This window comes from Mirounga leonina, unplaced genomic scaffold, assembly GCF_011800145.1.
Source record: "Mirounga leonina isolate KUSES-001 unplaced genomic scaffold, KU_Mleo_1.0 Mir_151, whole genome shotgun sequence".
In the NCBI taxonomy this organism is placed as follows: domain Eukaryota; kingdom Metazoa; phylum Chordata; class Mammalia; order Carnivora; family Phocidae; genus Mirounga; species Mirounga leonina.
This window is the reverse complement of record NW_023270377.1, coordinates 70,647,388-70,659,912: the sequence shown is the minus strand read 5'-3', so window position 1 is coordinate 70,659,912 and position 12,525 is coordinate 70,647,388. Positions and strand designations below refer to the sequence as shown.

At 46.8% G+C, this 12,525-nt stretch overlaps 1 protein-coding gene across 5 annotated transcripts in view; it reads left to right on the top strand.

Moving 5' to 3' along the window:
- Positions 1–12,525, top strand: part of TANC1 (tetratricopeptide repeat, ankyrin repeat and coiled-coil containing 1) — a 230,247-nt gene that overhangs the window by 172,997 nt on the left and 44,725 nt on the right. For 4 of the 5 annotated variants that reach the window (XM_035007968.1, XM_035007970.1, XM_035007971.1 and 1 more), the window contains 6 exons: positions 3,097–3,219; positions 4,005–4,286; positions 5,040–5,197; positions 7,453–7,684; positions 8,984–9,150; positions 10,904–11,511. In XM_035007968.1, the coding sequence (XP_034863859.1) occupies positions 3,097–3,219; positions 4,005–4,286; positions 5,040–5,197; positions 7,453–7,684; positions 8,984–9,150; positions 10,904–11,511 (1,570 nt within the window). The remainder of the gene's footprint in view (positions 1–3,096; positions 3,220–4,004; positions 4,287–5,039; positions 5,198–7,452; positions 7,685–8,983; positions 9,151–10,903; positions 11,512–12,525) is intronic. The other variant, XM_035007969.1, reaches the window with a different exon arrangement.

Below are 12,525 nucleotides of genomic sequence, written 5' to 3'. Positions count from 1 at the left end.
ACTGCGGTTCTCTCTTCACTGCTTTGTCTAGTACAGTAAAATTCTTATGTCAAAGACTATAAAAATAAGTTGGCTAGGTTTGGAGATTCACTGTACAGAGATTTTCTTTGTAAAGGTATTTGTTGGAGTGGAATTGGTTTCAAATGCTGCAGTCAGGTTACTACTTTATATCACATCAAATGTGTGGCATGGACACCTCATTCCTTTGTTAGGAAACAGAACCAGAAGCCTTTAAAATGGTATCTCAGATAATCTAGAAGTTAGGTGATTAGGTTCTACTGGTTTTGGCTAACTTCTTTTTTCTTTTGAAATGCTTTCTAAGTGGACCACAGACACAGTGTTGAGTTTTCCAAGAAACCAACAAACAGAATTACCAGCCAATTTCCTTGAAATTCTAACTGGTAATTGCCTAGACTTTATGGTATTTACCTTTAATATGTTAGTCCATGGTGTTTCAACAGGTGTTTCTTTTTGTTCAGTTCAGGGAAGTTTCCTTCTGCTTCTCCCTCCACCCCAGCCCACCCCCAAAAAACTTTCCTCTCCTGTAGCATCTGAAAATGTCTTTCTCACTCAGATGTTAGATGTACTGTGTGTGTGTGTGTGTGCACATGCGTGTGTGCACATGCAATGAGTAATTTAATTGTAGGGATACTAGCAGTAGGCTTATTGCAGCGTAAAATTATTGCTTTACCTCTGATTTTTCTCGGCCCTGAGTCCTGCTGAGGATTTCAGAAACATTTATTGTTAAATACCAGAAGTGAGTCCTGTTGTGCGAGTGATGCCTGAGACTCTACTGTGAGCCTGTGTGAGAAGGCCGAATGTGGTCCAACAGCCTGCTCTGCCGGGTGAGGGGCACCAGGGCGCCGAGCAGGCAGCTGAAGCTTCGCTGTCCCGACTTGTCTCCCTCAGTGGCCTTGACGACAGCTTAGAAAGCAGAGGCAGCCGGCAGCTTCTGGCTTGCAGCCCCACTGAGCCACTCCATTTCACCGCACCTTAATCAGGTTTGACGCAGAGACTCAGAGCTGCGGGGCGGGGGAGCCCGCTTTGTTGCACACTTGGGAGCCAGAGCTGTAGTGACTGGAAATCTGAAGACAGAGGTGTCTGCCGCCTCACCATCTCCTGCATCTGTGTCAAGCTAGGGCTTTTTTGCAGTCCTCTCTTTGGAATGCCCTTTGTACAGTCTCATGTTCTTAATCCTTTCAGTTGTCACAGAATTATAAACTGAATGTCGTGTTCTGAGGGGTCAGGAGAAGGGAAATAGGAAACCCTTTCGAGGCTCCAAGTGTCTTTGGGTTCCCTAGGGCTGAAGCAGCAGGTCAGATGTTTGTGGCTGTTCAGCTCTGAGCTGAACTCGGCTTACGGGTTACAGCTCTGGGTGCTCCTTCCCCCTCAGCCTCCAGCATGTGGGTGTGCTCACGGGGAGATGTGTTGAGGAGAGGGGCACTTGCAGAGGCCTGGCTCAGAGTCCCAGATCCCAGGTCCCAGGAAGGAGCCTAGAAATACACGTTCCAGGCGGTGTTATTGTAGGGAGCCAGGGTGCGGGGTCTGGTCCTGGCGGTCCTCCGGGAAGTTTCACACACCCTAGTTGGGAAGGACCCAGAGAGAGAAGCTAGAGGCTGCCATTGGATTCCCAGAAATTAGGTCCATTTGGAAGTCCTACATAAGGAGTTAGCTGAATCTTTCTAATGGGAGAGATTTGTGTGGGGTATTGACATAAGTATGCACAGGGTGTGTAAATAAACTGTGGATACTCACCAGAAGGATAGAGGAGCATCAAGTGTATGCTGTTGTGAAGTCATGGTGTCAGATGTCTCTCCTGGGACTGGGTGTGTGGTGGATTGCCCTTTGGGGAATGTGGCAAGAGGGGACGTGCCACCACAGAGCCAAGCCCTGCAGCCACCCAGGTGCTTGTTGAATGAAGGAGTCATGGGGGGGAGGGTTTGCTAACAGTGAGGGAGAAAAGGATGAAAGCCTCAGGAGGGGAAATAGGGAGGACCCAGACTGAGCAGATGGTGCCGGTCAGTGGCTGGATGCTGTGAGCCAGAAGGTTTTCAGCAGACAGATGGCCCAACTTGACTTCTCTCCCTCGAAACTTGGTCCTGCTAATGATTTCACCAGTCCTTAGAAGCCTTAGACCTTGGAATTCAACTCCTGCTCCCCACTCATTTACCCTCAAATGATGCCTATATTTTATTATCCTGGAAGAGAATTGTACCTTATGTTGGGCCACTTAACTCACAAACAAATTAGGTTAATTTTATTGAGAATTCTCTCACTGTGGCCTAGGATGTATATGCAAATAAGGGAGGTTCTTTTTTTTTTTTTTCTTTTTGGGCACGTACCATGTATTTACTGTTAAGATTCGCTAAGACCTAGCAACATTATTTTGTATTGGTTGTTTTTATAATCCAGCTGGTATGTGTGCATGAATAGACCTTAATGCATTTTAACTGTTCCCTATGTACTGTGAGTCTTACTGATTTGATCAGAGGTAAATATTCCTTCTTTTTAGAATTTAAAAAAAAAGCATAGATATAATATAGTATATAATATATACATAAAAATTTAAAGCTTAGGAATATGTTTATTTCCGATGAAATCCGCTTGGCTACTTTCCAGTCAGGAGCTGACTTTTAGTGTTTGAGCACTGTGGGATTGTACTGCAGAATCTGCTCACTTAATTAACAAGGTTGGAATTCCAGCAACCATGGAAGGCTCTCCGGAGCTGCAAAGACGACTCTAGAACTGTGCTGTGTGTTTGCAGTGTGTACTGCAGCCTTGTTGAGTGACACTTGCCGGTCAACGTTCTTCGTAAACATTTTTGGTGAAGTCTGTCTCTTTCCAGGAATAATGGAGAGTTACGGCAACCATACCACCACATCGTTAAGAATGAGGAACACGGGGTGTTCACCGTTTTTAGGTTAACCTCACTGCAGGAAAAAATAAGCTGGGGTTGGCAAAGAAAACCAAAATTACCTTGAAGTCCATTTAGTTGAAAGCCTGAACGAAATTGCTTAGTGCTTTATGATTTATAGTAGTTGGGATATGTTATTAAAATCAACTTTGAAAAGACTAAACTTGAGTTTAATATTACAGCAACAAGCTCAACCAAATTGGAAGATCTGAGTTATTTAGACGGGCAGAGAAATGCCCCTCTTCGAACGTCAATTAGATTGCCGTGGCACAATACAGCCGGAGGTAGGGCACAGGAAGTTAAAGGTACTGATCTTTGCATCTGCTGGGATGGTGGATATCATGAATGCATTCACTCAACACTGAGGATCTGTGATAACCAGCGTTTAAGCCAGCTCATTTAAAAACATGACGTGTGCGTGTATGCTCAAAGTTTATCTATTACGTGTGCTAGGAGGCCATCCTTAATGGTTTGGGGCTTCTTCCTTAAAATCTGATCAACTCATTTCTGGAGTTGAAAAATAATTCTGCAATATATTATTTTGAAGTGAGGGGTAATTGAACACTCACTGGATAACACTTGTCACCAACAAAGAATCAGCTTCGTTTCAGGTCCGTGGGCCATTGGCCACCTCCTGTAACGCACAGTCGGGTGGTCCACAGCCTCACCGAAGGGGCCACGCATCACCACGCCCAGATGAGAGCTGGGGCTCTGTCTCAAGGAAATCGCCTTTCCCTTTTACTCCTACAGTAGTGGAAGAAACCTGGCTTAGATACTGTTTCAGACAAACCGATGAGACCTGGTTTGGGGCCCCCTGTATTACTTTCTCTAATCCTCTGCATGTCTGTCCTGAGTCGTGATGACAGAACTAGCTGGTCATTTTAATAGGACCCTTTGTAAAACCAATGGGGGGATTATAAATGAGATATTACAGAAGTATTAATAGAACCAGATTGGAAACACAGATCGCTGGTGGCATAAAACTAAAGGCTAATACTGAGTATAACATGCAAGCAATGCTAAATTGAGTTTTTAAGTGTATAAAATTATGACATTCTTCTAAAATAATTATCTTTTTTTTCCCCCGAAGCACGATTTGCTCCCTACAAGCCCCAGGACATTTTGTTGAAACCCCTGTTGTTTGAAGTACCAAGCATAACGACAGACTCTGTGTTTGTGGGAAGGGATTGGCTCTTTCACCAGATAGAAGAAAACTTGAGGAACACAGAACTGACAGAAAATAGAGGCGCCGTGGTTGTTGGAAACGTGGGCTTTGGGAAGACAGCAATCATTTCTAAGTTGGTGGCACTTAGCTGCCACGGAAGCCGCATGAGGCAGATTGCTTCTAGCAGCCCCGGTTCACCACCTAAAAGTATGTGCATGTTTCATGCTGGTCTAGTTGATGATCAAATGTAAGGTAGATGGAGGACATCCATTCTCAGTTCTCCTCACGTTGTTCCAGCTTTTTGAACGCTCCCATCTCTCCTGATGCGCAGGAGCCATCCCCTGGGGTGAGGCCAGCCTTCCCTGGTCTTCTCCCAGCTGGAGAGCCTGTCTCCCTCTTTATATGGACAGTGAAGCCTGATCTGGTGCCCTGGGGAGTGTGGGTCCCAAAACCAAGGGGGTTAGGCTCCTGGCAGAAGCAGCCAGGTGGAGTGCGTGTACAGTTCTCTTGTACCCGGTTCTCCACAGCCTCTGTCCTCTATGCTGGATTTACCAGGAGTATAAAAACTAACTTAAAATGGGATATAGTAGCTAAATATTTGACTAGTCATGTTTTATTTTTATGTATCATAAACCCATTAAAAGAAAATGTCTCTAACATGGTGCACAGGAACAAGTGAGCCATGAAAGATTATTATTATTTTTTTAAAAAGCAGAAGGAATTTAATAAAAAACCAGAAACAGCAGTTCTCCCGGGGCGGGGGAGGGGGGTGGCATCTGGGTGGATGGGAGGCAGGGCTGAGAGGGACACTTGTGTTCTCCTTTGGACCTTTGCATTTGGGACGGTGTTCACTCATTACCTATTAAAATACTCTCTGGGTCTAATCAAGAAGTATGTTCAGTATCTCACTGTACCCCTATTCTGATGTTGTAATAATTAAATTGATCTCTTTCTCTGCAGCTTCAGATTCCTCTCAGGATCTTCCTTTCACCCCATTGCTTTCACCGAGTTCTTCTGCAGGTGTTACCAACACAGCTAAAACACCCCCTGGGTCTGTATCTGATACTCCTGAAAACCAGAGACCAAGAGAGGATGCAGTGAAATACCTTGCTTCTAAGGTAATCTGCTGTTCTAGGGGGAGCCTTCCGGAGCGAGGAGGTGGGGGAGAGAGATGTTTGCTAGTTTGGCTTCTGAGAAAGGAGTTTAAAGAGGGATCTTAAAACAGAGACCATTGCATATAATGCAAAAATGTAGCTGTTGATAAAATAGCAATAGAGTACTCCAAGTAAAAGGTATTAATGAAAATAAATCTCCCCAGACACTGGCAGTGGACCTTTACTCATCTTCAACAGTGGATTGAAAGAATTCCCCAGAGTAGTAGGTTGTATTGCAGGCTCCACAAATCCATCCTTAAAACCCATGCTGGCCTGCACTTGGTGCCAGAGCGGAGACTGGGAGCCTTGAACTGACCCAGGCCACCACACCTGTGTTCCCTGCGTCCTTCTATCAGAGGTTTCTTGCGTTACAAAAGAGACTTGGCCGACTTTCCCTTTGTAGATTCAGAGCCATCAGGATCCTTCTGAAATTTTCCATGTGCTCAGCATCCGTCACAAGTTCCTGAGCCGCCCTCTGCATTCGAGCAGTTACGTCGCTCACTCCTGGTGCCCTGCTTGGGTCTCCCTGGGCAGCAGCGGTGTGAGTTGGCAGAGCTGGGGAACATGAGGGGCCAGTGTGAGGGACATCTAGGGAGGATACCCCCTGGGGGTGAGTTTGGTGCAGGGGACGGAAAAGGAGGCTTTTTTCCCCCAGATCCTTGCTTTTTGCTTCTGCTTCTGAGGTGAGAGTCGCTCCTCACTGGCGTAGGCAGCCCTGGCCGCTGATTCGGGGCAGTCCTCTGGTCAAAACTGGGTGATCAGAGATGAGGGATGGCGTGTAGACTTCAAAGCCACCCTGCCACAGTGATTTTTCAAGCCACAGTAAGAGACGTGTGTCAGATGGGAGATCTGGTACACACACATACGCAACTTGAAGCAAAAGCCTGTTCTTACAGCCTGTGAAATTCACTGTATGGAGTGAAAACAAGCTGTCGCCGCTCCAGATGGAGCTCATGACCCGCTGTTGAGTTGGCCGACTTCTTTTGTCAGACACAGTGCTGGATGGACGTGGTGTGGGCCGTCTCCCCGGCGGTCTTCTGTGCTCTGGCTCATCGGTCCAGGGGAAAGCTGAAGAGCCAACAGCCTTCCCCCGGCTGTTGATGATAAATCCAATCTCAAACAGGAGTCACACGACAGTTCCACATTGGCCACATCTGCTCTTGCCTCTTGTTTTTAAGAGTCTGCGGACCTGGAATCTAATCCCAGAACTTCCCTTGATTGTCTGTGTCACCCTGGCCACACATTTAACCTGGGTGCTGCCCTCAATCTGTGACCCAGACCCAGTGAGGCCGGGCGTGTGTGGAGCTCAGGGAAACAGCAGGTGCTCACACACCCTTCTGAAGAACACAGAACACTTCGCACACATACATTTTTACCTTTTTCACCTTTCTTGCCTCATACTCCCATTCCTCCTCTTATTCACACATGGGAAGGTATCAGAGTTTGCATACGTCTACAGCACTTTTCTTCCCAGACCCTTCTGCATCTAGCACTTTCCTTGGGCTCTCTCACAAGCAGCCTGCTGCCACTTCACATCCCTCCCAACATAGTCAACGCTCCTCATCCCCTCGGTACCTGGGCAGGCACCCGTCTCCTCCTGTGTGTCCCTTCACAGAACAGGCAGACATTTGGTGATTTCTGATTTGAGTCCTTCAAACCGTGTTGCTGTTGAATTTCTCCATGGTGTCAGGGTTGTGTGTGGGGAGGGGGCTGAGGGTTTGAGCCAGGCTGCCTGGCCCTCCAGCTCCAGCTGTGACTTTCAGCACGACTCCCCTAGCCGCCAACGTTACCTGGTTTGGGGGAGCAGCAGATGAGCTTCCCGAGGAGATGCTGCTCTTTGTGAAAGCAGAAATGCGGTGATTAAGGCACTTCTGGATGTTGAGTACATTGGGATTATTTGGAATTGCTTTAAGCCAGGGTAGGCTTTAGGTTTTATGCATGAGTTTTATTCATTTAGTTTCCGTACAGAGTAACTTGTACTGATCTTAGTGTGAATCAAGATGGATTTGTGGCTGCAATTAAAAGTCTGCCCAGAACTTGGCAAAGCGTGTGAATGAAAGAATAACCGAATCAGTTAAGCTAAATAATGACTCAGTGTTGGCGAAGAGAAGCGGCCTGTGTCGTGACTGTGGCCGATGGGAACACTGCATCTGTGTGGGATTGTGGAGGGAGCATGTGAAGAGGGGAAGGTGATGCTGATGGCTGTGCTTCTTGCACAGGTCGTGGCCTACCACTACTGCCAAGCCGATAACACGTACACGTGTCTGGTGCCTGAGTTCGTGCACAGCATCGCAGCTCTGCTCTGCCGGTCCCATCAGCTGGCTGCCTACAGGGACCTACTGATAAAGGAGCCCCAGCTACAGAGCATGCTGAGCCTCAGGTCCTGCGTGCAGGACCCGGTGGCCGCCTTCAGGAGGGGAGTGCTGGAACCGCTCACAAGCCTGAGAAATGGTACCTCTGAGTAGCCGCGCGCACCCTCTTTCTCGTTAGGAGTCCGGAGCCCCCAGGATGGTCCTCCAAATGACTTGGATGGGAGTGAGGGTGGGTGCCTGGGGAGGATGTGGGTAAATCTGTGTACGGCTCGTTCTCTTCCCCCAGAACCATCTCCCCAAAGTTCTTCTATGCTTCTTGAATGGTGTCGTTCGGGCTACCTGCTCCACGGGAAGCCTGTTTCTCCCTCTACCAGTCCCCCTGCTTGCTTGTGTTCCCTCTCTTGTGTCTCTGTCAAAAAAATAAATAAAATCTTAAAAAAAAAAAAAAAAAAAAGCATCTCTAATAAAGAATTAACTCTACAGTTGAATATTTCCAAAGTAGCTAATTTGTAACCGTAGGTTATTTAGAGGACTTATGCCCTGGAAACTGTTGCCTGCATGTTTTATATTCATTCCTACCTAGCAGGGGAAATAAGTTGGTCGATTGAGTGACTTGCCAGCATGTTTTTTCAGGGCATCCACTCAGTTGAGTTGAACCTAAAGGCTTTTCTAGAAGTGTTCATTTGATTTTTTTTTTTTTTTTTTTTTTTGGGGGGGGGGGTCCTTGAAATATTCAGCAAGGTAGGAGAAGTTAATGCTCTTATGGATTGTTGCATTTCTTATCCTTTCTCCTCCTTGCTCCTCACCTTTTGAGCTAGTTTACCTGCCTGCCTTAGCATCTCTGCTAGAGGAAAGGGGATTGAAACAGATCTGTCATCATTTCGCCTCATTTTCCCGGGCAGAAAGTGCTAATAAATGGAAAACTAGATTGAAGGCTTGTGGGACAGAGCCCTGTTCTAGAAGTCTATAAAAGAGAGGTTCTCACCACTGGCTGGCTGTGTGCCTTGGGCCAGATGCTTTGCCTTTGAGGGTCAGTTTTTATCCCCTGAAATCCACTGAGAGAGTTCTATGGGGGAGGACCTAGAGCTTCTCCAGAGTTAATCTCCGTATATGCTAGTTATCTTAGCCATAGCTCACCCCAGTGACAGGAGTTTATGAAGAGCTAACTGTATCCTATACATGGGTGAGATCCTGCTAATGTGTGTAATGCAATATGTTTCTGAAAGCTGTTCTATAAGATTTGTTTTTCTCTTGGCTGTGCGCTCCGGTTTTCATGATAAATTAGTAGAAAATATGCTTCTGTGAAAACCGTTTCTTCTGTGATATGCAACCTTTTTAGTTTTTCCTAACACTTTAAAGTGTGCATTAAAATACACTGGGTGGTGCCATTTTATAGAAAAGTATAATTTCATAATTAAAAAATCATTTTATCCTTTAGAGCAGAAAATTCCTGAAGAAGAATATATTATTTTGATAGATGGCTTAAATGAAGCTGAGTTTCATAAGCCTGACTATGGAGATACGCTTTCTTCATTTATTACCAAAATTATTTCTAAATTTCCTGCCTGGCTGAAGTTGATTGTGACTGTAAGAGCGAATTTTCAGGTAAGAAAGAATTCTCAAATCTCTTTTCAAGACCCCATACCCAAATTTTATGGTGTGATTAACAACATAAACTGTTATAAAGCATTTAGCTGCTGAATTGAAAACTGTATTAGGACTTCAAAATATTTAGTCCGCAAAGCTCCAAATGGGTGAAACTAGGACCTTTTTACCATCCAAGGCACATGAATCAAGGTGTCAGGAAAGTCTCCTCTTAGCATGGCACTGTCCCTGCACTTCCAAAATGCAAGTGTCAGCCCTGGATGTAACTCAGTTTGTCTACTAGAGTTTAAAGTTATTCCTGCTGGTAGGTAATTTGTGTGGGGTTGCAGTGGGACTTTGTTTTTGTTTTTTGTTGTTTTTTTTTTAATGAGGAAAGGAAGGAAAAATTTTTAAGGCTTAAAGAAGGTCCGTTTTTTCATAAAACTTAAGCATGAGCTACCACTTGCAGCCAGATGAAGTGGGGGTTTTTTTGTTTTTTAAATTTTCTTCCCCATCTTTCCCCTCATTTGAACCCTAGATTATATCTTAACAACCTTTGACTCCTTCCCTCTACCCCTGTCCTTTTTTAGTAAAGACATTAGTCTTAGATTTTGATTTTTGCCCTTTTATGATGATGTCTATTTAAAAATAGCACTTGGGTTCTTTCTTTTCTCATTAGAAGTGGCATTAGGCCTCAGCCAAGCTTGATGGTTGTTTTTATGGCCATTTGATTCATACCCTTTGCAGTCATTTATCACACAGGAAGCAGAATTTGGCAATCGATAGAACAAAGGAACAGAGTCCTGTATTTTCTGTACTAGCCGTGTAAATCTTGACAGGTCCGTTAGCATCCATGTAAAATGGGAGTGATTATACTCAGCCTGACCCCTGCAATTATTAAATTCAGTGAGGACCTGGAATTAAATTCTTCAGAAATGATAGTGGGAAGTTTAAAGAAAAAGACTAAAAACTCGTCTCTGCTGTGAGGTGTCAGGAGAGTGCTGATTGTTAGGATGGGGATGGGATGGGAGGGGACGTGGGACTTCTGGGAGCTGGCGATGTTCTGTTTCTAGCTGCTGGTGACACAGGTATGTTTGACTTTGTGAAAATTAATGACCCCATGCAATTATGGTTTGTATGTTCTACTTCCACTTAAAAGTTTACTTTGAAAGAACAGCAGTTAAAAGGAAAAAAAGATGGTAGGCTCTACTGAAGTCTGAGGTAGGCAGCTTTGTCAGGGCAGACTGGGTCTGGGGCACAGCCTGGCAGGGGTGGGGGCGGTTTCCGATTTCCTGGCTCAGTTCTGCAGTCCCAGTATCTGATGCATGGTGAGGGATGCCTCTTATCTCGGTGTCTGGCCGTGTTCTTAGGTACACAGTGCTGGTTTGTGTCTGTCTTTGTTGTATAACCTCTGCACAATGTAAGGATTATGGGTATCAGGTCACTTCAGGATCTCCCTCCCCTTGGCTGGTATGGCCAGCTCGCTGTCTGCTCAGGGCCCTCGCGCCTCGCTCGGCTCTGAGGCTTCGGATGAGGGCTTCAGGAAAGCCATTACTGATTCGATCTCGCATCAGGATTTCTTTCACATAAGCTTTTTATCTTCAACTTATCCTATTACATGTTTTAATACAAAACAATGAGTCCCTGTAATCCATGAAAATCCTCCTTGGAAGAAAAGTTAGTGAATCTGGTTTGGAATGCAGCTCACATAAAAAAGAAATCTCTGTGGAGTGACACCGTGGGTCTTGGTGTTTCTTTTCCCCCTCCCCCACAGGAACTCGTCAGCATGCTGCCCTTCGTCAAGCTTTCCTTAGATGACTTCCCAGACAACAAAGACATTCACAGTGACCTGCACGCCTACGTCCAGCACAGGGTCCACAGCAGCGAGGACATCCTCAGCAACATCTCCCTGAACGGCAAGGCCGACGCCGCCCTGATAGGGAAAGTGAGCAGCCACCTGGTGCTGCGGAGCCTCGGCTCCTACCTGTACCTCAAACTCACCCTGGACCTCTTCCAGAAGGGACACCTGGTCATCAAAAGTGCCAGCTACAAGGTGGTGCCCGTGTCTCTGTCCGAGCTCTATCTGCTGCAGTGCAACATGAAGTTCATGACCCAGTCCGCATTCGAGAGAGCGCTCCCGATTTTGAACGTGGCCCTTGCGTCCCTCCACCCCATGACCGACGAGCAGATCTTCCAGGCTATTAATGCGGGCCACATACAAGGGGAGCAGGGATGGGAGGACTTCCAGCAGAGGATGGAGGTGCTCTCCTGCTTCCTCATTAAGAGGCGAGACAAAACCCGCATGTTCTGCCACCCATCTTTCAGGGAGTGGCTTGTTTGGAGAGCAGATGGTGAGAACACAGCCTTCCTGTGTGAGCCCAGGTACGGCAGGCCGCTTGCTGTCAGCGCTTTGCAGGGAGTCGAATGTGCGATTGGGGAAGGGATTCCAAACACAGTTCACCTTTCTCCCCCTTCCCCCTCCAACAGTTCACCTCTTCTAATGGAAAGGCAACACAGGATGAATAAATCAGGAGGGCAATGGAAGATCCTGCTACTATACAAAAGCTTCCTTCCTTTAATTGCTAGAATCCTGGGATTCCTCAGTACCTTTGGTGAGAGAGAAGCTAGGCACACCTGGTGACCTTTCTTTGCTGCCCATTCTCTTCTGGACCTTGGGGCCCTTTATGGGAATCACATGTGGGAAAGTGTGCTGCATGCTCGGGGGGACAGCGGGCTTCTCCAGGGGCTGCTCTCAGCTCGCTTTCTTCACCTGCAGTCTGTGGACTGTCTTGCACCTGCAGGACCCCCCCCTTGCCACCTCTTGGGCATGCAGCATCTTGTCCCAGGGATCAGATGTGTCTGCTGGCCCACGGAGGAGCACAGAGATCACATGCGCTGCCTCATTTTGCATTTGTGGCTCAGTGTGGTGTAACAGATTGGGATTTGGGCTCGGCAGGATTCAGGTTCCGACCTCAGATGCCCTGTTTACAACATGGTGCTGGGGCAGCTGTGTCCAGGGAGTCGAAAGTTCCACGGAGGATTCGCAGCAGGGCCAGGCCAGGATGCAGTTCTCCTCATTGCCCAGGGGAGGGCCTGCCCCTCATGTGGCCTTGTGCTAGTCAGAGTGAGAGGTCAGGGAATTTGAGGGCACGCAGATGCTTTCATTTCAGTAAGGGTGGGTTCTTGTCCCACCACTTCTGCCTGGCCCTGGCCAGCCTTGCTGTGGGCTTGTGGAACTTCTGCTATTTGTGAGTCAGAATTGCCTCTGACTGTAACAGGCCCAGCAAGTGGCTGGACTATCGCCTGTGAGCTGCACAGGGCATTTGACCTGATGCTGGGGTCCAGAAAGGAAGAGGTAAAAAAAGCATTAGTGAGCCACACACCACCTTCCTCCCC